Source organism: Anolis sagrei, chromosome Y (genome assembly GCF_037176765.1).
Source record: "Anolis sagrei isolate rAnoSag1 chromosome Y, rAnoSag1.mat, whole genome shotgun sequence".
NCBI classification, from domain to species: domain Eukaryota; kingdom Metazoa; phylum Chordata; class Lepidosauria; order Squamata; family Dactyloidae; genus Anolis; species Anolis sagrei.
This window is the reverse complement of record NC_090035.1, coordinates 15094784-15121858: the sequence shown is the minus strand read 5'-3', so window position 1 is coordinate 15121858 and position 27075 is coordinate 15094784. Positions and strand designations below refer to the sequence as shown.

The 27075-nt window shown below is 40.7% G+C and overlaps 1 protein-coding gene across 1 annotated transcript; it reads left to right on the top strand.

The window, feature by feature from the left end:
- Positions 1-683: 683 nt before the first annotated feature.
- Positions 684-26171, top strand: LOC137095309 (mismatch repair endonuclease PMS2-like). The gene is made up of 15 exons (XM_067461781.1): positions 684-889; positions 2427-2566; positions 3244-3330; positions 4177-4279; positions 4487-4670; positions 5823-5990; positions 7109-7206; positions 9312-9411; positions 10568-10652; positions 12183-12335; positions 13900-14740; positions 17001-17168; positions 17878-17978; positions 21734-21903; positions 25559-26171. Exons 1-15 carry the CDS (start codon positions 873-875, stop codon positions 25700-25702), a joined length of 2559 nt encoding a protein of 852 aa, XP_067317882.1. The 5' UTR covers positions 684-872; the 3' UTR covers positions 25703-26171.
- The last annotated feature ends 904 nt before the right edge of the window (positions 26172-27075 follow it).

Sequence of the window (27075 nt, the reverse complement as noted above, 5' to 3'; positions counted from 1 at the left end):
TAAATACATTTTATACCATTTCATTACAAATGACAATCCCTATAATTCATATATTTATTGAAGATGATCAATATTGATGAGTAGAACTATATTCACAGTTCAATAATTTCCTTAACAAGTTCTGACCAAATTGTCACGAAAAGAGCCAGTTTGCAAGTTTAGCTGCAAAGTAAAATGACACATTTTTGTATATTATTATTATTATTTCTTACCTGCCTTTCTTCCTGGATCAAGGCAGTGAACAAAAACATCAAAACACAATATATGCCATCAGTTAAAAAACAAATGACACATAAGTATACATTTATTTTATTTCATAGCAAAAGCATTGCATAAATTATATTTAGTATATTTAACTTAAATACATAATTAAGTATATGTAGTATATTTAATTTAAATATAGATTAAAGCAATCAATACATCATTGTATAGTTCTTATACAGCTATATTTCCCCCTATTTCCTTGACAAGTTTAGCTATACAACAAACCGGAAGTCAAAGTATCTATTTCCCGCCCTTTCTGGTTTTGTTTTCTTTACTCCCATGATATAGGATCTATATAGAAGCTTCACCCTATGCTCTCCTTCCATTGGTGGGTCATACCAGCCAATGGAAGAGCAACATTCCGGAGCCTTCAAAGATGATTGGAGGAAAAGGAGTGACGTAAAGGTTGTGGGCGGGGCTGCTGGGGGAAGACTGGGAGGTCGCAGAATGAACTGCAGAAGGGACAGACAGTTCCAGAGATGGGCAGAGATGGCATGAGTGTTGCTCATTTGCATAAAATTTGCATATTTAAATTCAACTCTCTTTTCAAAGTGGGGAAAAAGGCAGAAATCCCTTTCTTGTAGCCCTTGGTCACAGCCAACAACATCATGGAGATTGCTCCAAGGTAATGTTATTGTGGTTGTGTGTATTGTATGTCTGCATCTATAATTTATATACTAGCCATACCCTGGCAGGCGTTGCTGTGGCCCAGTCTGTTGATCTGGAAAATAAAGTAATGAGAAAGTGTTGGTTGCTAATATATGTAATGTCTTTCTGCTTGTGGGTAAACACTATTTCTTGCTCTTTCTTTGTCAGTGTTGATGTGGAGATTGCTTCGGTTGACTACTCTGGAACATGCAACATATCATTGTCCTTCTTTATCTATGATACTTTATCTGTGTGTGTGAATCATATATATCTATCTATATCTATGGCTGGATGGCTTTTTGTCAGGAAAGTTTTGATTACGTTTTCTTGCCCTTGTGAAGGGAGTTGGACTAGATGGCCTTAAGTATTTTCTGTTGGTCATGGGGGTTCTGTGTGGGAGGTTTGCCTCAATTCTGTCGTTGGTGGGGTTCAGCATGCTCTTTGTAGGTGAACTATAAATCCCAGTAACTGCTACTTCCTATTTTCAAGGTCTATTTTCCCCAAACTCCATCTGTGTTCATATTTGGGCATATGGAATATTCATGCCAAGTTTGGTCCACATCCATCATTGTTTGAGTCTACAGTCCTCTCTGGATGTAGGTGAACTACAACTCCCAAACTCAAGGTCAATGCTCACTAAACCCTTCTAGTGTTTTCTGTTGGTTATGGGAGTACTGTGTACCACGTTTGATTCAATTCCATCATTGGTGGAGTTCAGAATGTTCTTTGATTGTAGATTAACTATAAATCCCAGCAACTACAACTCCCAAATGACAACATCAAAAAAATTTGAGTGACGGTCACTCCTTGGGTTAGTAGGTGTCTTGTGGCCAAATTTGGCGGCAATTTGTCCAGTGTTTTTTGAGTTATGTCAATCCCACAAATGAACATTACATTATTATTTATATCGATAGTATATATTGTATATATTGGATACCTTTTATTTCACCCAATTACAGATGATCTGTGATTGATAGGTTCTGGGAGGTAATCTATTTAGATATTTTTTGTTTCTTCTGCTTGAATAAGATGAATGCAAATCATGCACATTTCGGCAAGATTTTAGCAGAAGCCAGCTGCATAAAATGTTTGTTTGTTTATTTATTTATTTACTATATTTATAGCCCGCCTTTCTCAGCCATACGGCGACTCAAGGCGGGTTACAGATTGGCACAATTCGATGTCAGGTATTCATAAAAGTGCCATTAAAAACATAATATAAAACATAAATAAAAACCGTTAAAGCATATAGTCATCGGTGTCGTCCTGTTAAAAACATTATCCAGTAACATCGTCTGGCCATTCTATGTTCATAATTCATAGTTCCATGTTATCTATTCCGCTGCATTCTCACAAGCTTGCTCAAAGATCCAGGTCTTTAATTTTTTTCAGAAAGTCAGGAGGGTATGTCTGCCAACTCTCATACCATGTTTTCTTTGATAAAGTTCTAACCCTGTTACTTCTGTGTCTCGCCAACCTTGGAAACGTAACTCTGTTCATGCTTTTGCTTAAAGGGCAGAGTTTGCTAAAGCCATTAAGCCAATAGACCGTAGATCGGTTCACCAGATTTGCTCCGGACAAGTAGTGCTGAATCTATGTACAGCGGTGAAAGAGCTGGTGGAAAATAGCATAGATGCTGGTGCTACGACTGTGGGTAAGTTTGTGGGTCATTTTGAAATCTTTGCTTTAAAAGGAAATCTTGTTTATCATGACTGTATTTCAATATTCAACACAAAATGTATTTTATGGTATAGCATAATATTAGGTCTATTTTTAAAGATCGCAACAATCAGTGGGAGCCCCCAGTGGTGCAGTGGGTTAAAGCGCTGAGCTGCTGAACTTGCTGAGCGAAAGGTTGCAGGTTCGAATCCGGGGAGTGAGGTGAGCTCCTGCTGTTAGCCCCAGCTTCTGTCAACCTAGCAGTTTGAAAACATGCAAATGTGAGTAGAGCAATAGGCACAGCTTTGGTGGAATGGTAACGGCGCCCATGCAGTTATGCCGGCCACATGACCTTGGAGGTGTCTACGGACAATGCCGGCTCTTCGACTTAGAAATGGGGATGAGCACCAACCCCCAGAGTTGGACATAACTGGACTAGTTGGATCCAGTGGGAGCTATGGCCTCATATCTGACAAACTACACCTACAAGGCTGCAAGGAGGGAGAAATATAAGGGTATTGCCCCCCAATAAAATGCTGCCCCTATGATATTATTCTAAAAGTGAAGCTGAATTTTTAAAAGCTTTCAGTTGCCACCATATTGTCAACAACAGAGGTATGTTTACAGATGCCTTCTAACTTTTTAAAAATTGAAATTCTTTATGTTTTGTAGAAGTAAAGCTGAAAGATTATGGAACAGATCTCATTGAAGTTTCTGATAACGGTTGTGGTGTCGAAGAGGAAAACTTTGCTGGCTTAAGTAAGTCGTGTTTAATGTCTTCGGTCTGCAGATCAGTTCATTTTCCCAGCTGCTTTGGGTCCCATGAAGGAGAAAAGTGGGATATAAATAAATAATAAAAATTATTATTATTATTATTATTATTATTATTATTATTATTATTATTATTATCATCAGAATGAGCAGAAGGAAAGCTGCATTACCACATTTTCAGTAAGTACAGTTGGCCCTCTGTATCCACGGATTCAGCCATTCACAGCTTGAAAATAATGTTTAAAATTCCCGAAAGCAAACCTTTATTTTGCCATTTTATCAAGCCATTGAATATAATAGAGCTCAAGCATCTATGGATTTTACTATCCATGGGTGGTCCTAGATCCAAACCTCAGTGGATACCAAGGCCCTACTGTAATGCATAATTATTCTAAATCTAAAGAGAGGGATTCCATAAAACCATTAAAACGGGAGGGAGGAATAGGTGGTCCGCCAGATGTTACAGGACTGGAATTCCTATTAACCAGAGGCAGTAAATCCAGTGCTGTGGAATAATGGTAGTCAGCAGCAACCAGCAAGGCTTTGAAGGTGCAGAGCCATTCAATGCTAATCAAGGTAGCCATTTGCAACATTCACACGTGCCTCAAGCAGACAAGAGTTCTTTCTCCCACCCTGGACATTCTTCCACAGATATATAAACCTCACTTGCTTAGTTTCCAATAGACCTCACAACCTCTGAGGATGTCTACCATAGATGTGGGTGAAACGTCAGGAGATAATGCCTCTGGAACATGGCCCTACAGCCCGGAAAACTTACAGCAACCCAGTAACTGCAATCTAAACACATTCCCTATTTCTTGTTTTAACTTCCAGCTCTAAAACATCATACATCCAAGATACAAGATTTCTCTGACCTCATAAATGTCGAAACGTTTGGCTTTCGAGGTGAAGCGCTGAGTTCTCTATGTGCATTAAGGTAAGATGCTTCTCTAGAAAGGCAAAGCAATAGATAAAGTATTTGTAAGCCTTATGCCTTTGTTAGAACTACTGGAGGAGAATGGAAAGCCATGTTAAAAGGACAAGAAAAGCAGAGTTTTAAAACTCAGTGTTGTTGTACATCTGTATTTAACTTTTTTTCTTAGTTTTGATTTACTGGTAATGAAAATGCCTATCCTCCTTCCAGCGATGTTTCCATTTTCACCTGTCACATGTCCGCAAAGGTTGGAACACGCCTGGTGTTTGATCACAGCGGGAAAATCACCCTGAAGGTCCCTTATCCCCGTCAACAAGGGACAACGGTCAGTGTGCAGCAGTTGTTCCATACATTGCCAGTGCGGCATAAAGAATTTCAGCGCAACATAAAGAAGGTAAGGCTAGTTGAATTGCAGCTGCCTTCCAGGCAGCCGAATTAGGCACCGGCATTTAGCATAACATTTTGCCTCTGTTCTAGCATTGAGACATGATGCCATCTCTAGTTAACAACAACAACAAAACTTTATTTATATACCGCTCTATCTCCCTGAGGGACGCAGAATGGTTTCTTAGTAACATAATCAATATACATACAGAGTAAACAACATAAACATAAAACTAACAAGCCAATATAAGCATTAAAAAATCACAATAGCACATATATATTTAAAATAATCCTGCCTGTTCAAGGCAATTTAAAAAGGCCGGGCTGAGGCTAGTGCAATTTCTAGAGGGCCCAGGAAATTAGGTGCAATGCTATAGCAGGCAACAACAATAATAGGTGTAGTCTATGGCTGTCCATTTCCGGGGCCTAATAGGAGGAAGTGACCTGCATAACTGGCAGAAAAAGATATGGCCATATTCAAGAGTATCTGGGGCTGAGCTAGAACTAGTCGTTCTCAAAGGCTTGTTTAAACCACCAGGTCTTCAAGCTCTTACAAAAGGAGGGGAGGGATGGGCCTGTATTATTTCTCTAGAAAGGGCATTCCAGAGGCGGAGGGCCACCACTGAGAAGGCCCTCTCTCTCATTCCCCACCAACCGTGCTTGTGACAGTGGTGGGAGTGAGAGGAGGGTCTTCCCAGAAAGGAATCCTATTAAAATTTTGTTGTATAGAAGCCTGCCTTAGAAATTGATCTTTATTATTATGTTAAAGTCTATTACATCACCAGCAAGACCATATAATACAGGCATGGGCAAATTTGGGCCTTCCAGGTGCCGCTTAAGCAGCTGAGGGGGAAAAGGAAAGGGCCTAAAGCTGTTAGGAATTGTGGGAATTGAAGTCCAAAACACCTGGAGGGCCCAAGTTTGCCCATGCCTGATATAAGAGGTAAAGTAATTCAAGTGACTGCAATCCTGTTTGACACTGGCAGTGTGTAAAACCACTGTGCAGCTGGGAAGAAACCATTACTTATTGGGATATGGAGCACCTCTTCTTGCACAATAGGGTAAAAAGGACTTACAGTTGTGTAATTCCTGGTTGCATAGTATTTTTGATTGTCATGATGCAGTCCTTAAACAACAATGCTTTTATGCTTATTTTCCCCAGGAGTATGCAAAAATGGTTCAGGTATTGCAAGCCTATTGCATCATTTCAACAGGAGTTCGAATTACTTGCACCAACCAGGTTGGTCAAGGGAAGAAGCAACCTGTTGTATGCACTAACGGGAACTCTAAAGTAAAAGAAAACATTGGAGCAGTATTTGGGCAAAAGCAGGTATTGTCACTATTGTTACTTTTTGAGAGGTCATGGTTGGTGGAAAATTGCCTCTGCATTACCATAGTTCTTAGAATTTAATTAAACATAAGCATTAATGTTTAGATTGGAATAATTTTTGGGAACTTAGTTTTCTCTCTTTGGAAAAAAACATTGCTGGAAAAACAAATCTCAAGAATGGATCTGAATCTTCGTGGGAGCTGTGGCATCTCAGATTTTCAATTTTAGAAACCTATAGTCATAAATGTAAACCGTTCAATATGAAGAAGATTGCATTGCATGAATTTAAGAAATCTTTAATTTGCTTAACTGCCGTTAGCTAGTTTTCAGAAGGATAATAGAAATGTGTTGTCAAAGGCTTTCATGGCGGGAATCACTGGATTGCTGTGCGTTTTCTGGGCTGTATGTCCATGTCCCAGAAGCACTCTCTTCTGACATTTCTTCCATATCTATGGCAGGCATCCTCAGAGGTTGTGAGGTCTGTTGGAAACTAGGAAAGTGGGGTTTATATATCTGTAGAATGTCCAGGGTGGGAGAAAGAACTCTTGTCTGTTTGAGGCAAGTGTAAATGTTACGATTGGGTGCCTTGATAAGCATTGAATGGCTTTACAGCTTCAAAGCCTGGCTTCTTCCTGGCCCTGATTGTTTCCTGTCTGGAAGTCCCCTGTTTGCATTTCGGCAAACTATCTTGTATAAAGGAAAAGGAAGCATGAGTCTCATCACAGCAGCGAAGAGATATACTCTTACAGTATGTCTCCAGACATGTGTGTCCTTTGTGAAGAACTGTGTTCTGAATACTATTTGTCTGGATCTTGTGCTTTTTGAATTAATTTCTGTTACTTACGGTGCACCCCTTGATGGATTATGGTGTAAAATTGTATACATCTATATATATTCCATTGATGCCACTGTTTGTTATTCAGAGATAGAATTAGTAATGTCTTTTGTTACCCTGATTTTCCAAAATTTAGCATTGAATGCACTATAGACAAAGGGGATATGATACAGAAAGAAAAGACAGGAGTTCAGAACAAATAGTAGTGTGATTCAGCATGGCAGAAAGGTACAAAATTGAAATAATAAAAGGCATAAATAAAGTCTTACCTTTGCTTGTGTAGGTGCAAAGCCTGATCCCATTTGTTCAGCTGCCTCCTAGTGATGATATCTGTGAGGAATATGGTCTGAATCCTGCTGATATTCCCACTAGGCTTTATACGTAAGTAGAAGATTGTATGTCCTGCCTTTTAGCCTGGAGGACAGCAGTGAGGCTTAAGTGAAAAGTGCACAGGGTGAAAGACCTGGATGTGGCACACTGGCCATTTCTGTTCTGCTAAAATATTTCTCTGGAAAGATGATTGGAGGATTCAGTTTTCAGGGTTAATTCCCTGCATTTTAAGGGCATTGGCTTTTTTTTGTTGTGTCAGGAGCAACTTGAGAAACTGCAAGTTGCTTCTGGTGTGAGAAAATTGGCAGTCTGCAAGGACGTTGCCCAGGGGACGCCCAGATGATTTGATGTTTTTATCATCCTTGTGGGAGGCTTCTCTCATGTCCCCACATGAGGAGCTGGACTTGATAGAGGGAGCTCATCTGCCTCTCTCCAGATTTGAACCTGCGACCTATTGGTCTTCGGTCCTGTCGGCACAGGGGTTTAACCCACTGCGTCACCGGGGGCTCCAGAGCATTGGCATCAAAAGAATGAATATTATAGGAATTTTTTCTGGACTCATTGTGGCAGAGTTTATGCTGTGAACTTTATGGACATAATTTAATTTTTTTATGTCCATACATGAAGCGTATCCCGATGTAAGTCACATGAGGAAATAATAATCTTTCTAAATATATATAATATTTATATTGCTTAATAATAATATTAGTAAACTTTATTTCTATCCCGCCACCATCTCCCCAATGGGGACTCGGAGCGGCTTACATGGGGCCAAGCCCGGACAACATAATACAGCAATAAAATCAAAGCATACACAGCATACAACAACAACATTATCAAAATGACATGAAAGAAAAATAAGTAAAATAAAATAAAATAAACTTTCCAATAAACAAAATCATTATAGTGATGACACTAATAAATATATAGATTTTTAAAAACTGTATGTATAAGTGTCTGAGAATGCCTGTTTCCTTAGAGCAATGGTTCCCAACCTGTGGTCCGTGCACCACCTGTGGTCTGCAAGAACGAACATATGGTCTGCAGCCTCACCGTTACTAGACGGTTGCCTCAAAACTACGCGGCAATGAGAGCAACTGGTCTCGTGAAACCCTCATATAGTACTATGGCAATGGGGATGTTGGGAGCGAAGAGGCTGACTACATACATAAGATAATTACTATCATATCAGCTCTACATTATTAAATATGATTTTCTGTGGGCGAGCAGATGGTGACTACTGGGTGGCATATGTTCTGTGTCAGAAACTAGAGCTGATGTGGTCTATCCAATGCAGTTTTCTGAATAAGCACTACAAATAAGCAAACCAAATCTAAAGTTGACCCTTTTGGTACAATTGTTGGAGAGTGGCCCCTGGTCAAAAAAAAGGTTGGGAACCACTGCTTTAGAACTTGGCATAAAGGCCCAGTTTCCGCATTGCATACCAGTTCTTAAACACACTTCTGGAATGAGCTTCATGTATTCCAAGTAGACTGGAACATACTTAGTCCTAATCTTTTTTAATACTGGTTTTAAACACTTCATTGAATGTGTTGCAATAGCAGATTCCCAGATTAGTTTAGTGTTTACATCTTATTTTATTTTTCTGGTTATATAATATTTAATTTTTATTTTAGTTAAGTGATATTTGTCTTTACTTTACTATGTAAAATCATGCTACGTATTTTTACATTAATATTGAAATCTGAAATATATACAGAAAGTCTTTACTTTGCACCTGAAGCATTTTCCATTCAGCTCATTAAAACTGCATTTCGGCTTTGTAAAAAGTATACCAGAATATTTCTCAGTTTTCTACTTACTGTGTGTTTATTATGTTGTATTATTTAGGGCTTGGCCTCATGTAAGCCGCCCTGACTCCCCTTTGGGGAGATGGTGGCGGGTTATAAATAAAGTGTATTATTATTATTATTATTATTATTATTATTATTATTATTAACCTTTCTATACACTAGAAAGGGTCTAATGTTCTATGTCCCCATACACTCCACTGTCTATGTGTCAAAAACCTTGATTAATTTAGATCTTGGAATCGGAATGCTTTGGCCAAGAAGTATTCTTTTTATTATTATTCTTGCCATAGCTTTTCCTCCTTTTCTTCTGATTTTCTTCTTTACGTTTTGAACTTTGAACAGCATCACAGGGTTTGTCTCCCGTTGTGATCATGGCATTGGGAGGAGCACCACAGACCGGCAGTTCTTCTTTATTAATCAGCGGCCATGTGATCCAACTAAGGTATTATTATTATTATTATTATTATTATTATTAGAAACACAACAAGATTAGGACACAGCAAACAAGATCACTATGCTGGTTATTGTATTGGATCACACGTCAGACACTTCCCAAGACTCTAGGACTGTGTGATGTATCGGCGAATCAAAGGGGCTAAAAGTGACTCTAGGACTGTGTGATGTAAAAATCATTCAATATTTAAACCAAAATTCAAACATTGAAGTAGAATTGAACACAGGCCTTATTAAAAAATAGATAGTAAAGGTAAAGGTTTCGCCTTGACATTAAGTTTGGTAGAGTCCAGCTCTGGGGTTGGTGCTCATCTCCATTTCTACTGAAGAGCTGGCGTTGTCTATAGACACCTCCAAAGTCATGTGTCTGGCATACATAGTTAAAGCAATAAAACCTTTTAAAACCTGTTTAACCACATAAAAGACAGCACACCCTGCATTCTTTCCTTAAAGTTCTCTTAATGACATATTGTTTTACATTTTCCTCTAGCATTGAGCCCATAGTTTACATTCTGCCATTTGCATAAAAGTGCTGGCTTTGGCCTATAAAGTCCTAAATGGATTTTATAGATCAAAGCCAGCACTTTTAACCTTTTTACCAGTTTATCTGTCTGAACGCATCTCCCTCTATGAACCACCGTGGAGATTAAGATCTTCCAGGGAGGCCTGCTTTTGGTCCAGCACAGGCGCAATTGGCGGGGACAAGAGAGAGGGCCTTCTCAGTGATTGCCCCTCGGCTTTGGAACTCCCTTTCTGGGAAGATTAGATCAGCCTCTTCCCTCCTGTGCTTCAGAAAGATGGTGAAAACTTGGATGTGAGATCAAGACTTTGGGACAGTGCAGTAAGGCAACAATAGGATCCAGTATGGCTGATCTGAGATGGTTTTAAACAATTGTTTTAAAGTGGAAGGAATTGGTTTTAGTGTTTATGTATATCTATTGTTTATTTATGTCCCAGCATTGAATTTTTGCTGTTTATATGTTGTCCTTTGCCCTGAGTACCCTTCAGGGTGAGAAGAGTGGAATATAAATGTTTGAAATAAATAAATAAATAAAAAAATAAAAAAAATAAGATTATTTTAAATACAGCCATAATTATAACGAGTACAAATATCTTTGTGTGATAGCATTTTTGTTCTTGGACAGGTTTCCAAACTTGTGAATGAAGTGTATCACATGTACAACAGACATCAGTATCCGTTTGTAGTTCTTAACATCTGTGCAGACTCGGGTGAGTCAATTGTATTTCTATACAAAACTGAGTTTCATGAAAAAAAAATGTAAGTCTGATTTGTCAAAATATGTTTTTGGCATCCGAACACGACCTCAGATTCGCCCGGAAAACTCGCAACAACCCAGAGTAAACCTGTATTAATTGATTCCTATTTCTACTAAGAAGTATTGTCGAAGGCTTTCATGGCCGGAATCACTGAGTTGTTGTAGGCTTTTTGGGCTGTATGGCCATGTTCTAGAAGCATTCTCTCCTGACATTTCACCTGCATCTATGGCAAGCATCCTCAGGTCAATAATCCCTGACCAAACTCTGCATAAAATGCCCTCAGAAGTACTTTATTTGACCTGTTAGTGCAATTAAACTCCACCTTATCTGCCAGATTGCCTGTCCTGATACATTACATTGCCCTCTCATGCAGTGTTTTAAATTTTAATCTTTGCAATTGGCCCTGCCCACTGTGATCAATTTTCTGTGTTTTAATGTTCAGATTTTATATTGTTGCTCTGTTTATTTATATTGGTTTTTGTATCTTATGTTGTTTATTATTTTCTTATTTTATGCTGTGTTCCTGTGTTATATTGTTTTACTGTATTGCTGGGTGTGGCCTCATGTATGCTGCCCTGAGTCCCCTTGAGGAGATGGTGCTGGGATATAAATAAAGTATTATTATTATTATGTGTGTGAAATTCGTTCCTACTGTTTCTACCATTTCTTTCGTGTCTTCTGTTTCTTTGGAAGCACAAAACAGGAAGCCCCCTCCCCACATAAAAATCTGCTTGACATGAAAGCCTGTGTTCGTGTGCATTCGAGCTTGCCCCCTTGCCTTGGAAAGAGAGTGCGTACGTGGCGGAGAGTGCAGGTAGGCAGGCCTGGAGCTCGGCTGCAGGTATGCTCCGGGCCTGCTAGCCCCATCACACATGCCACGCCACACTCAACAAAAGTGCATGTATGGCGGGGCGTGCAGGCTTTTGTGCCAAGCAGATTTTCGTATGGGGAGGGGGCTTCCTGTTTTGTGCTTCCAAAAAAACAAAAGACACAAAAGAAATGGTAGAAACAGTAGGAACTAATTTCACCACCCTAATAGAAACCAGACTTTCCTGACATGACATAGAGATTAAACATCCACTGAGCCTAAGGGGTAAATAGAGAGTAAGCAAAACCCCTGCTTCATGTGAATGTAATTTCAAAATGTTTTGATGGAAGTATCTCTCTCTCTCCCCTGGGAAGAATATTACAAAGCTTTGGGCTGAACCCTGGGGAGAGCGTGGATGAGCTCCCTCTGTCAGCTCCAGCTTCCCATGCGGGACATGAGAGAAGCCTCCCACAAGGATGATAAAACATCAAAACATCTGGGAATTCCCAGGGCAATGTCTTTGCAGACAGCCAATTCTCTCACACCAGAAATGACTTGAAGTTTCTCAAGTCACTCCTGACACACACACAAAACCCTTAAAGATGATTTTTAGAACAACAGATATGTAGACATTCTGTGACATTGATTTTTTTTAAACCATTTGATTTATTTAGACTCTGTTGACATCAATGTCACACCTGACAAAAGGCAAATACTTCTGCAAGAGGAAAAGCTGTTGCTGGCCATTCTGAAAACTTCATTGATGGGAATGTTTGGCAGTGATGTGAACAAAATGGTCCTCAATCAGAAGTTGATAGATGCTGAAGGTAAGAATGACAACAGCCATTTACCAACCTTCCTGTGAATACTGAGGCTTTTTAATGTATTTTGCTAACTGGTTGGTGGCCCAAGTGTAGGATGTTTTAGGACGATGAGTTAAATCGGCAACTGTTTCAATGTTTTTATATTGTTTTTATTTAAATTGTATATGCTTTTGGTTGTGAGCACCATGGTGTGCTGGTTGTTAGCCGCCCTGAGTCCCTCTGCGGAGGTTGAGATCGGACGGGATACAAATGTCCGAAATAAATAAATAATAATAAGTAATGTTCTAGACCAGAGCTTCCCAAACTGTGTGTTGTACACAGAAGTCTGTAGTCTGTAGATGTTTCACCTGAATGTAATGAGTCTAAATGAAATGAGCAAGAAATCATACATTTAAATATATATATATAAATGCAAGATTTACATGGGATACGTTGTAAACCCATAGGTAAGGTAAGGTTTTCCCCTGACATTATGTCCAGTTGTGTCCAACTCTGAGGGTTGGTGCTCACCTCCATTTCTAAGCCGAAGAGCCGTTGTTGTCCATAGACACCTCCAAAGTCATGGGCCGGCATGACTGCATGGAGCGCCGTTACCTTCCCGCCAAAGCGGTACCCATTGATCTACTCACATTTGCATATTTTCGAACTACTAGATTGGCACTGGGACTGTGGTGCAGCTGGCTGGGAGTCAACTGCATTAAATCACTACTGACTGAAAGGTCATGAGTTTAAAGCCAGCCTGGGTCGGACTGAGCTTCTGACCATTGTGTAGCTCACTGTTGACCATTGCAGCCTGAAAGACAGTTGCGACTGTCAGGAAATATGCAGGGAGGCTAATTTTACTAATTTACGACACCATAAAAATCTCCAGCAAGCATGCAAAGAATGAGGAAGTAATCCATTGGTGTCTCAAATGGATGGTGATGCAACAGCTCCCCTCCTGGCCAGAATACCCTCATGAAGCTGGAATGTTAAATGGCCTCTGTGTGTGTATATATGTTGTGTGTCTATGGCATTGAATGTTTGCCATGTATATGTACATTGTAATCCATCCTGTGTCCCCTGCGGGGTGAGAAGGGCGGAATAGAAATACTGTAAACAACTAAATAAATAAACAAACAAACAAAAAAATAAGCTAAGGCTAACTGTGAGAGCTCACCCCACTCCCCGGATTTGAACCTGTGACCTTTCGGTCAGCAAGTTCAGCAGCTCAGCGGTTTAACCCACTGCGCCACCAGAGGCTCCCTTGTATCCCCATGCATTTTAGTATTACTGTTTATGTATACTTCTCTATCTCATAAGGAGTTGGTTTAACGCAGGCATGGGCAAACTTGGGCCCTTCCTCCAGGTGTTTTGGACTTTAACTCCCATGATTCCTAACAGCCTCAGGCCCCTTCATTTTCCTCCTCAGATGCTCAAGCTCTGGATTGCCACAGTCTATGGCAGTTTTCTGACTTCTGCTTCTTCTTTCTGTAACGAGAGTATGCGTTATTAGAGTTGTTATGTTGCTAAAACTTGGAATTTTCATCACTACTTAAAACTGCTCCTTTTCCTTACGCTTTCTTAGGGAACTTTAAAACTACTTTTCGAAATGACGCGGAATCACCTCCCTTGGAAACACGGGATTCCTTGTCTCAGAATCGGAGTGGAAATGCAAAAATCGCTGTGACGGCTGCCAGACTTAGGGAAACGTTTTCCCTTTACGCTGTGAAAAAATCCACTGAAAATCCCAATCTGCCGTCCCCTTCTCACGGACAACGAAAACTCCCAACGTTTTTTAGTGTTTTGAATTCACCAGATAAGGAAACTGGCTCCGAGAAAGTAGACAGGAGTGGAAAGGTGGTGGATTTAAGCAGGCCTGACGTCATTGATGGAAAAGTCAAGAAATTGGCAGAAAGTCCATATTCTGGTGGCGATAGTGCCTTGGCAGGATCAGAGATGGGTTCAAGGTCTCTAGCAATTGGGAACCATTTCAATAGTGAAAGCTCATCGAGTTCTTTTGGTGAAGAATCCCGACTTCATGACGAAGGCGCTCAAAGAGAAGGCCTTGAAAGGAATGGGCCTATCTCAAGAGCAGAATGTGGCACGGACCAAAGGGATAGGAGTGGGTCGCCCCAACAAATCCCCAGATATTCCCCTAAAGTGAAGCGCTTGAAGATCAGCCCCTCTCCCTTGGAAACAAAAGACATTCAGATGTCTGAGCTGCTTTCCCAATGTGACATCCCAGTGGAAATGGCAAGGAGGACGGTGCCGCTGGAGTTTTCTCTGAACGTCTTAAGGGACAGAGTAAAGAAACTCATTGTGCAGCAGGAGAAGAAAGCTGAAGTCCTGCATTACAGAAAATTTAGGGCCAAAATTAATCCAGGAGAAAATAAAACAGCGGAGGATGAATTGAGAAAAGAGATAAGGTATTTGTTTTTGCCTTTTCGTTTCTCTGGCACCATTTACACTACCATCGAATGCAGTTGTAGAATGCAGTTTAAGTGCATTGAATTGGATTATATGGGTCTTCACCGCCATATGTTATTATTATTATTATTATTATTATTACATAGTTCATCTCAAAACAGAATCATAGCATCATAGTGTTGGAAATAGCAATCTTCTTCAAGCCTCCATTATTTATTTGTTAGGTCTATAAATGCTTACTGTATTGGGTTGTTGTAGGTTTTTCGGGCTATATGGGCATGTTCTAGAAGCATTCTCTCCTGATGTTTTGCCTACATCTATGGCAGGCATCCTCAGAGGTTGTGAGATCTTAACCTCTGAGGATACTTGCCCTAGATCAGTGTTTCTCAACCTGGGGGTCGGGACCCCTGGAGGGGTCACAAGGGGGTATCAGAGGAGTCGCCAAAGATCATCAAAAAACACAGTCATGGGGGGTTCTGTGTAGGAAGTTCGGCCCAATTCTATTGTTAATGGCGTTCACAATGCTTTTTGGTTGTAGGTGAACTATAAATCCCAGAAACGACAACTCCCAAATGATAAGTCTACTTTCCCCAAACTGCGCCACTGTTCATATTAGGTCATATTGAGTATTTCTGCCAAGTTTGGTACAGATCTATCATTGTTTGAGTCCACAGTGCTCTTTGGATGTAGGTGAACTACATAAAATTATTTTCGTTGCTACTTCATAACTGTAATTTTGCTACTCTTATGAATCGTAATGTAAATATCTGATATGCAGGATGTATTTTCATACACTGGACCAAATTAGGCACAAATACCCAATATGCCCAAATTTGAATACTGGTGAGGTTGGTTGCGGGGGCGGGGTGTGTGAGATTTTACCATTTGGGAGTTGCAGTTGCTGGGATTTATAGTTCACCTACAATAAAAGAGCATTCTGAACTCCACCAACAATGGAATTAAACCAATCTTGGCACACAGAACTCCCGTGACCAACAGAAAAAACTGGAAGGGATTGGTGGTCATTGACTTTGAGTTTTAGAGTTGTAGTTCACCTACATCCAGAGAGCACTGTGGACTTGATTTGGACCAAACTTGGCACGAAGACTAAATATGCCCCAATGTAAATACAGGTGGAGTTTGAGGAACATAGACCTTGACATTTGGGAATTGTAGTTGCTGGGATTATAGTTCACCTACAATCAAAGAGCATTCTGAACCCTACCAATGATAGAATTGGGCCAAACTTCCTACACAGAACCCCAAGACCAACAGAAAATACTGTGCTTTCTAATGGTCTTTGGCAACCCCTCTGACACCCCCTCACGACCCCCCACCTATTGGTCCTGACCCCCAGGTTGAAAAACGCTGCTGTGGAGACTCCATTGGACTTTCAGACTAGACAGAGACTATATTAGATTCTCAGAACAGAGAGATGATTTAGACTATGGACTGTTTATTATAAGAAAGATGTCCTGTGTTATCTACATAGAGAAACTGTTTCAAATCCTATCTGTAACTGGATTTATATGCAAAGTACCTGTATGTTGAATACATGAAGTTTGTGAGTAAACCAAGTGTGTTATTTAACAAAGACTATTTTTGCTCTCTTGAGAGCATGATCAGGGCTGTGAAGTAGCTGGCTCCCATACACTGTCCAGAGACTGCAATCATCTCCCACAGCAGTTTCTGGACCACTTGTACAGCAGAGACAGTATTGCAGCTTCCGGCCACCAGGGGGAGCATGCTTCCCAACAAAAAACTTTGCTAGGTCTTACTTTTGGAGGAGGCCTTATATTTAGCAATTCAGCAAAGACCTCTACTAGGTCTTATTTTCAGGGGATGTCTTATTTTCTGGTTTTTTGTTTGTTTGTTTGTTTTTTGTCATGTCAGGAGCAAGTAGCTTCTGGTGTGAGAGAATTGGCCGTCTGCAAGGATGTTGCCCAGGGGACACCTGGATGATTTGATGTTTTTATCATCCTTGTGGGAGGCTTCTCTCATGTCCCCACATGAGGAGCTGGAGCTGATAGAGGGAGCTGATCCGCCTCTCCCCGGATTCGAATCTGCGATCTGTTGGTCTTCAGTCCTGCCGGCACAGGGATTTAACCCACTGAGCCACCGGGGGCTCGGTGGTAACAGGGAATATTGTTTTCAGGGTAACAGGGAAGATTGTTAGGATTCATACTTTTTTATTTAACATTATTCTAGAACTGCAGAACTTGCATTATTTTGTGTTTTTTGTTTTCTCTTTGTATACAGTAAAGAGATGTTTGCTAAAATGGAAATCATTGGCCAGTTCAATTTGGGATTTATCGTAGCCAAGCTGAACTCCGACCTCTTCATCATTGATCAACATGCTTCTGATGAGAAATACAATTTTGAGCAATTGCAAGAGCACACGGTTCTGCAGGGACAGAGACTCATCTCGTAAGTGTGTTAAAGGACAGGGCTTCTTACACTTTTCCCACTCATGATCCCTTTCCACTTGAGCAATTTTTACATAGCCTCTGATATATCTGTACACATAATAAAGGTGAAAATGTGTGTGCCATGCAAATTCCACACGAATGGAGAGAGAAAGGAACACTGGGATGTCTGGGGTAAAGGAAACACATTAAATGTATGCAGCCAGGGTGTCCACTTTCACAGACAGGCTCCCAATTCCACAAAGAGCTATAGCTCCCACCTGTGAGGAGACACCGAAGGCCCTCCCTCCACTGACATGGCAGGTTATAGTGAGTGCCATGAACATGGACAAGAGTCCTGTCAGTGTCCTCCACAAACCCCATACTGCCCACTACTGAAGTGAAGGCTTTCAGACGGAGACAATTTCATCCTAGATTTTATGTGTTTCCTTTGCCCCAGGCATCCCAGTGTTCCTTTCTCTCTCCATTGGTGTGGAATTTGCATTCCCCCGACTCTCCCTTAACCCTTTCCTATGGTGCACAGCAAACAGAGAGGAATTGGTCGGCACCCAAACATGCTAGAGGGAGTTATGGGACTAACTCATATCCAAGTTAGTAGATATATAAAAATCAAACAAATCAGATGAATTCCTCCCAGAACAAATATAGACAATAGCAGTAGTCTTGTCTCACTAAGTTTCTGCACTGTTTGGTCTCTTGGACTTTTCCAGGCCTCAGAATCTGAATTTAACTGCTGTAAATGAAAGTATCTTGATAGAAAACATGGAAATCTTCAGAAAAAATGGATTTGATTTTGTCATTGATGAAGATGGTGAGTTCCACTCTAAAATTCGTACCATTTATTGATTTACTTTAATGCAAGTAGAGTATGAGTCACGTTGTGATTCAATGTTCCAGTATCTGAGACCTTTTGCCCATCTGCCTCTTCTATACTGCCATATAATAATAATAATAATAATAATAATAATAATAATTAATAATAATCTTTATACCCTGCCACCATCTCCCCGATGGGGACTTGGAGCAGCTTACATGAGGCCAAGCCCAAATGACAATTACAATAAAGAAAAACCAAAACACAACCGAAAACACAAACAATAAAGAATAACATCATAAAACATATGAATACATAACAATATAAAAATCACAATATACACAAGCACAGTAACAATGGGCAGACTACATGTAATGATAAAATCCAGATTATCTGCGTTGAACTGGATTATATGGCAGTGTAGACTCACATAATCCATTTCAAAGCAGATAATGTGGATTTTCTGCTTTGATAAACTGGATTATATGGCAGCATCGAAAGAGCCATAATCTCTCTTCCTACAGATGTATTCAGACAAGCCTAATGGAACTGGAAAGTCTTTCAGAGGATGATTTCAAGGGGAAAAGTCAACCCTATCTTCCTCAGTGTGGGATATTATGTCAAGGCAACACACAGAAAAACTTTATCAAACCCATTAAAGTTAATGAGGCAAGAGGACTAGCAAGCTCTAGGGATGGCATGGACAATAAGCCAGGTGTCTTGCCTTATAAAAGCTTTAATTTTGAAACTTTCAAGTAGAATTGCTACGCACTGTAAATAGCAGTATAGCTGTCCCTAGATATCCCACTAGGCTTCAAAATCCCTCACAGATACCAAAATCAAGGGATGCTAATAATAATAATAATAATAATAATAATAATAATAATAGCCAGTCAAGGTGAACCCAGTGGTGATTAGCACACGGTGCAGTGCCTAAAGACCTTGGCCTGCACTTAAACACAATCGGCGCTGACAAAATTACCATCTGCCAGCTGCAGAAGGCCACCTTACTGGGATCTGCACGCATCATTTGCCGATACATCACACAGACTTAGACATTCGGGAAGTGTCTGATGTGTGATCCAATACAACAGCCAGCAGAGTGATCTTGTCTGCTGTGGACTCAATTTTTATATGCTCCAAAATGGCAGGTTTTCTGTTGATTTCTGAATTATTCAAGTCTTGTCAATTCTCATCATCTCTCCTGTAGTGAATTGTCTGTATTTCCTGAGCTAGATGGGGCTTTAGTCGCTTGTCTGCTAGTCATTTTCGGAGGCTGCTTCCACACAGTTGAATAATATCCCACTTTATGTGCTTTGAACTGAGATATATGGCAGATATTGTGGGATTTTCTGCCTTGATATTCTGAGTTACATGGCTGTGTGGAAGGGCCCTGAGAAAGCAACTTTTGAGAAAGGAACTATAGGACTTTTTTTTGCCCTTCTGTTAACTTTTTAATAAAATTGGAGGGCAATTAATACATTCGAATCTGTAAAGGCTAGAATTGGAAAAGTAGCCAGCATTCAGGTAAGGCATAATGCAAGCATTACATGTTGTTTGTCCATTAGTTATATTATTAGGTGTATGGAGGAAACACAGCATGAAGGAGTGAATCCTTTGCTGATGAGTAACACCTGACCTTGAGAACAACTTTATGTGCTACAAGAATTGTACTTCCTTCTACTTTTTTCTCTCTCCTTTCTCTCTCCTTTCACTTCTAACTTGTACTTCAAAGAGATATGCAAACGCTTTTTGAAAAGACTTGGTTCATCTCAGGAGGGGTTGGGCAGTGAAACATCTATTTTGGGCAATGCGGTTCTACAGAAGAGGAAGTGAAACCCTTTTTGCTCCCTGTTTGTACTGACTTCATGAACAAAATTCTTCTCAAACCAGTGGTTCTCAACCTGTGGGTCCCCATGTGTTTTGCCCTACAACTCCCAGAAATCCCAGCCAGTTTACCAGCTGTTAGGATTTCTGGGAGTTGAAGGCCAAAACATTTGGGGACTCGCAGGTTGAGAACCTCTGCCATAACCTTTTTGGGAAAATCAGAAATCTCCCTGAGAAGAGTTAAAAACTTGCTTGAGCCAGCCTTCTCCCTAATGGCAAATATCCACTAGTATTCATGCAAGGCAATTAGGTTTCTCAGCTGTTAAACTGATATAAGGTTAAGGTAAAGGTTTTCCCATGACAGTAAGTCCAGTTGAGTCCGACTCTGGGGTGTGGTGCTCATCTCCATTTCCAAGCCGAAGAGCCGGCGTTGTCTGTAGACACCTCCAAGGTCATGTGGCCGGCATGACTACATGGAGCACCGTTACCTTCCCACTGGAGCGGTACCTATTGATCTACTCACATTTGCATGTTTTCGAACTGCTAGGTTGGCAGAAGCTGGGGCTGACAGCGGAAGCTCATGCCGCTCCCCTGATTTGAAACTTGTGAACTTTCAGGCAACAAGCTCAGCAGCTCAGTAGTGTGCTACCTAGATATCTCTTTGAACTGTTAGGGTCAAAGATATGCCAATCCACAAAAACACACACACACATCTGGGGGGGGGGGGGGGTAGAAGAGTTTCAGTAGAAAAACGTCTACTCTTCCTTAAAACATATTGATTTAAATCATGCTCTCAAGAGATAAGCAGACTTCTTTAAAAGTAACATAGTTGGTTTATTCACAAACTTCATGTATTCAGTATGCAGGTATATTGCTTATCAATCCAGTTACAGATAGAATTTGAAGTAGTTTCTCTGTGCAGATAATACAGGGCATCTTTCTCATAATCAGCAGTCCATAGTCTAAAGCAGTGGTTCTCAACTATTGGGTCCCCAGGTGTTTTGGCCTACAACTCCCAGAAATCCCAGTTAGTTTACCAGTTGTTAGGATTTCTGGGAGTTGAAGGCCAAAACATCTGGGGACCCACAGGTTGAGAACCACTGTCTTAGACTGTTAGGACAATCTGATATGAATGCTGGTGCTGTGCTCTTGATAGATCATTTTGCACAGCAGTTTTAACAGATTTAAATAACAGAATTAATTAATTAAGAGATTTAATTAAATAACAGAATTACCAAGAACCGTGAAACCAAAGTAAAAATGAAACGATTTAAAAAATATATTTGAAATTCAAAACAGTCCTCTTGATAAAAATAATATACTTTATTTATATTTTGCTCTATCTCCCTGAGGGGACTTAGGGCGGATTACAGAACATTTATCCTTCAAACATTCAGTGCCATTATACAATTAACAAGGACAGACAATACATAAACAGAATTTTAGGCTTTTCAGATATTTTCCATTTCCGGCATCTGGAGGCTTGACTCTGGACATGGGAGAGGAAGATACTGTCACTCCACTTTCCATACCAAGGAGCTTTGTCATCCTTAGACGTCTTCCTGATCAAATCGCCACTTAAAAGTGGTTCCTATTTATGTACTCACATTTCTGTTTTCAATCTGCTAGGTGGGCAGGGAGCTGGGGATGACGACAGGTGCTCACCCTGACCTGGGCTTGAATTGGCAGGATTTTCTGTAACTTAGGGATTTAACCCGCTGTGATAAGCCTGAGCATCATACCCATAACACACAACTTTGTACTCACCATGTTAGTTTGGGTACCTTTTGCTAAAGAGCTAGGTATGAATACCTTCAGGATTTAGATTGCAAGTAGGAAATATTGTATTTAATAGAAATGTCAAAAGTTAACATGTATGTTGGTAAATGTAACATGAATTTTCAAATTGTCATGAACCCTTTCAGCTCCTGTAACCCAAAGAGTAAAACTCATTTCTCTGCCAATGAGCAAAAACTGGACATTTGGTCCCCAAGATATAGAGGAGTTGATCTTCATGTTGAGTGACAGCCCGGGAGTGATGTGCAGGCCTTCCAGAGTCAGGCAGATGTTTGCTTCTAGAGCTTGTCGAAAGTCTGTAAGTATTGGATTAGCTTTAGACAGTATTTGCTTGAGTCTAATGGATCATTGAATCTAAGCCATACCCAAATTTTCAAAACCAAAAAAAATTGCTGCCGAATGTAATACACAGCGGCAGAAAGTGCGCTCATTGTAATTTGGCCCCAAAAGGTGTGCATTACTGTTGCTGCCTGCTTGTGATTCCTTCTTTCAAAACAAAACTATTAGAACATCAAACCTTCTAGCAATTGAATATAAAACCTTAGGATAATAATAATAATAATAATAATAATAATAATAATAATAATAATAATATATTTCATTTATATTCCACCATATCTCTCCAAGGGGACTCAGGGCAGATTACAGTACACATATACGGTAAACATTCACTGTCATTATACAATTAACAAAGACAGACAGTACATAAACAGAGGTAAAGGCTTCCCATCTTTTTCCATCTCCGGCATCTGGAGATTTTGCTCGACTCCAGCTATCTCTCCATGTTCCATGCCAAGGAGCTTTTTTGTTTTCAGATGCTCTCCCAATTGAATTGTCAGCATGTCAGCATGGGTACTTATTATTACCTCCCCGCCAAAGCAGTACCTATTTATCTACTCACATTACTGTTTTTGAACTGCTAGGTGAGCAGGAGCTTGGCTGACAGTTGGGAGCTCACCTCAACCCAGGCTTGAACTGTCAACCTTTCAATTGGCAAGATTTTCTGCAGCTGGCAGTTTTAACCCACTGTGCTAAAGCCCGGGATGTATCCATGCTGTAGAATTAATTCACTTTAATTGACTTGGCTCAATGCTGTGGAGTCCTGGGGGTATTAAGGCTTCTCTGCCGAAGGATGCTGATGCCTCATGAAATGATGAATCCCAGGATTGCATAGCATTGAACCATGACTATTAAATCAGAGATGATATTCCTTCAGTAGGCGCTTCTGAAGCAGCTTCCCCTTTTGCTTTGGCTTAGCACTAAGGTGATAATAATAATAATAATAATAATAATAATAATAATAATAATAATTTATATTCCTCCCTTTCCCCCGAGGAGATTCAGAGTGGATTGCAGCCTATAAACAGGCACAGTCAAACATTCAATGCCTTGTTACAATGAAATACAACAAGACATAAATACACAGACAAAGGCAAAGGCTTCTCCTTTCATTTCCGGCTCTGGAGGTGATGCTTATCTCCGGCTCTGGGAGAGGTGCTCTTCTCCATTTCCAAACTGAGGAGCCTGTGTTGTCCATAGACACCTCCTGGTTGTGTGGGCTGGGATTACTGCATGGAGCGTCTTTTTTGCCTTCTCCCGCCAAAGCAGTACCTATTGATCTACTCACATCTGCATGTTTTTGAACTGCAAGGTTGGCAGGAGCTAGGGCTAACAGCGGGAGCTCACCCTATCTCGCGGAGTAGAACTGCCGACCTTCAGGTCAGGAGTTCAGCAGGACAAGGGTTTAACCCATTGTGCCATCTGCGGCCCCGTATGAAAAGCGAATCTAATGTGTACCTTAATTTGGGCAAGGTCATTTAACCTAAAAAGGTGAGCATTAGATTTGAGTTAATAGGGTATGTTCATTAGGAATAGAATGGATACTTTCTAAATTGTATTAATAGTTTAGTCAAATGCCCAGAGTCATTTACAGAGCCTATTCCTATGTTTGATGCCTAGTTCTCTTTGCATTTTAACACCCAAAAGTCTTTGCTGCCTTGACCAAGAGTCGGGAATTGTGGGAGCTGAAGTCCAAAATGTTTGGAAGTCCAAACACTGTTCCAATTAACTGGAAGCCTTTCCTCTGACAATTTTGTATTCTATGTTCAAGAATTAAGTTTTGTATAGGGAAGGAGACCAGAGACCAAGATCCCGGATCAAAGTGCATTCCTTTTAAGAGTAAATAACTGTATATATAGTACTAGCTGTGCCCTGCCACGCGTTGCTGTGGCCTATAGTAAAACTTATCAAAGTTGAGGTAGATATCTGGACTATTATGAAAGAGAGGTACCTACCTATTCCTTCCCCCTTTTCCTCCCCCTTTCTCTCCTTTCTTCCTTCTCTACCTCTTTCTTTCTTTCCTTCTTTCACTACTTGGTTTCATCCTTCTCTCTTTCCTTCATTCCCTCCCCCTTTCTTCCTTTGCCTTTCTTCCCTCCCTGTTTGCTTCCTTCTTTCACTTTTTATTTCCTTTTATTTCACCACCATCATAACAATAACAATAATGCAATGCATTGCCTCTGGGACCTGACACCTCTCCCATTCCCCCTAAAAGGGTCTCATAGGAACAATAGCATCATCATAATAATAATAGAAATAACAACCTTTATCCGCCACGTGTTGCTGTGGCCAATCTTTCCTCTTTCTCTCCTTCTTTCCCTCCCTCCCTCCCTCCCTCCCTCCCTCCTTCCCTCCCTCCCTCCTTCCTTCCTTCCTTCCTTCCTTCCTTCCCATCTTTCCTTCTCCTCTTCTTTCTCTATCTCTTTCCTTCCTTCCCCCTTTTTCTTTCTCTTCTGCTGTCTCTCTTTTCTTTCCTTCCATCTTTCCTTTCCTTTCCTTTTCTTCTTCCTCTAACTTTCCTTCCTTCCCCCTTTTTCTTTACCTCCCTTTCTCTTTCTTCCTTCTTTCCTTCCTTCCTGTCTTTCCTAGATTTTGACAGGGCGGGAAGGGGCGGGGTGGGGTTTGGAGGTGGCCTGAAGTAAAAGGAGGTAAGATTGGGGCAGGGGAGTGATGGAGCGTGGGGTTGCGTGTGTGTGTGCGGCGGCGGGGGGAGTGATGGAGCCTGGGGTTGCGTGTGTGTGTGCGGCGGCGGGGGGAGTAGGGTTGCGTGTGTGTGCGGCGGTGGGGGGAGTGATGGAGCGTGGGGTTGCGTGTGTGTGTGCGGCGGCGGGGGGAGTGATGGAGCGTGGGGTTGCATGTGTGTGTGCGGCAGGGTGTGTGTGTGTGCGGGAAGCGGCGCGGCGGGGCTTGGAGTGGGCATGGTTTCCACAGAGGGAACGTTGGCTGGAAGGCCATGTGCGCGCGCGATGGAACTTGCGGCTAGGCGCCAATGCGCATGCTCAGTTGTTTTGCCATTTTGTGAGTGTGTTGTGTTGTTTTTCATTTTGAGTAGATATGTTTGTACCTTGTGGGTTGTGTTATGGGCACGGGAATGTTGGTTAAGTTTCGTTGGGGGATTTTTGAGTTTTGTTGTTTTGCCGTTTTGTGAGTGTGTTGTTGTGTTGTTTTTCATTTTGAGTAGGTATGTTTGTACCTTGTGGGTTGTGTTATGGGCATGGGGATTTTGGTTAAGTTTCGTTGGGAGATTTTTGAGTTTTGTTGTTTTGCCGTTTTGTGAGTGTGTTGTTGTGTTGTTTTTCATTTTGAGTAGATATGTTTGTACCTTGTGGGTTGTGTTATGGGCACAGGGATTTTGGTTAAGTTTCGTTGGGGGATTTTTGAGTTTTGTTGTTTTGCCGTTTTGTGAGTGTGTTGTTGTGTTGTTTTTCATTTTGAGTAGATATGTTTGTACCTTGTGGGTTGTGTTATGGGCATGGGAATTTTGGTTAAGTTTCGTTGGGGGTTTTTTGAGTTTTGTTTCCTCGTTGGATGCCCCTAACAAATTTATATATATAGATCACATCATAGATCAAAGAATTCCTGGGCCCTTGTCCTCACTGCTTTTCCTTCCTCAGGTGATGGTTGGAACAGCACTTAATGCGAAGGAAATGAAGAAATTGATCGTCCACATGGGTGAGATTGAGCATCCTTGGAACTGTCCCCATGGAAGGCCTACAATCAGGCATATCGCCAATTTGGACTTGATTTCGCAAGAATAACAACAAGCTTTCTCCGTTTCGTTTTGAAACATAGCCATTTTCTTTATTCCGAAAGCCATTCTGAATGTTTTTTTGGAATCCTGGTTGATCATGAAACTCGTAATTCTGACTAAGCGGTGGCTCAAGATGGTATCATGTCGGCAGCAAAGATGCAAAGTCGTTTTCCTTGGTTGTGTTTATACTTTTGGGGAAAATGTGATTTTGCTGTCCCCTTTTTATTATGTGCAATGGATTGAAATGGCATCCACAGTAAAGGTTGCTTTTTGCTGGCTCCATTAGTGAGAACAGGGAAGTTAAGGGGTGATTATATTCGATTTAGAGGTGAGGAGGGCAGAAAAAGATTATGGGTCTAGATCAGGCCTGGGTCAACTTGGGCCCTCCAGGTGTTTTGGACTTCAACTCCCACAATTCCTAACAGCCTCAGGCCCCTTCTTTTTCCCCTTCAGCCGCTTAAAGCTTAAAGCGGCTGAAGGGGAAAAAGAAGGGGCCTGAGGCTGTTAGGAATTGTGGGAGTTGAAGTCCAAAACACCTGGAGGGCCCAAGTTGACCCAGGCCTGGCTTAGACAGAGAAGCAATAGTGTTTACCTCTGCGCATACAAGGAATTGCTTATCCATTATCACAACTTGATTGACCTCATGTTTTATACTAGAATACACACACACACACACACCTATTCCAGTATTCATTAAATTGTTTTTAATTCTTCATGACTTGTCTTCATTTTATTCCTATGGCTGCATTACTTTGAACTATGGAGCGACTCAAAAGATGAAAACTGTACTGGGCTCTGTACAGGCTAAACTGGGCTCTACAGGCCAATGGGTATTCTACGACAGACCTCAGAAGGCCTGCAAGATGCATATGTCATCAGTTGGGGACCCCTCCTCCCAGCACCAATAATATAATGTAATATAATATATTGTCTATACATATAATATTTATAATATTATAATGTAATGCAATATAATACTACTAATAATAATATATTATAATTATACATTTATATTACATGCGATATTAGTAATAATATTACAATATAGTAATATTTAATACTGATATTGTACTATGCTAATAATATAATAAATTTTATGTATATATATATATATATATCTTGTAAGCTGCTCTGAGTTGCCTTCAGGGTGAGAAGGGTGGCATATAAATGTCATAAATAAATAAATGAATAAGAAGCCACGAAAGTAAATACAAAGATCCACCCAGAGGAAAAGTGTTCTTGCCATACATCAAGGGGACCACTGATCGCATCGGGACACTGATGAAGAAACACAAGCTCCAAACAACCTACAGATCCACGAAGAAAATCCAACAAATGCTACATTTAGCAAAGGATAAGAGGGATTTATTGTTGTAGGTT

Coding starts and splice junctions, on each gene's coding strand:
- LOC137095309 (XM_067461781.1), top strand. Junction 9,412..10,567: donor GGCCATGTGATCCAACTAAG/GTATTATTATTA, acceptor GTTCTTGGACAG/GTTTCCAAACTTGTGAATGA. Junction 17,979..21,733: donor TTTTGTCATTGATGAAGATG/GTGAGTTCCACT, acceptor GAACCCTTTCAG/CTCCTGTAACCCAAAGAGTA.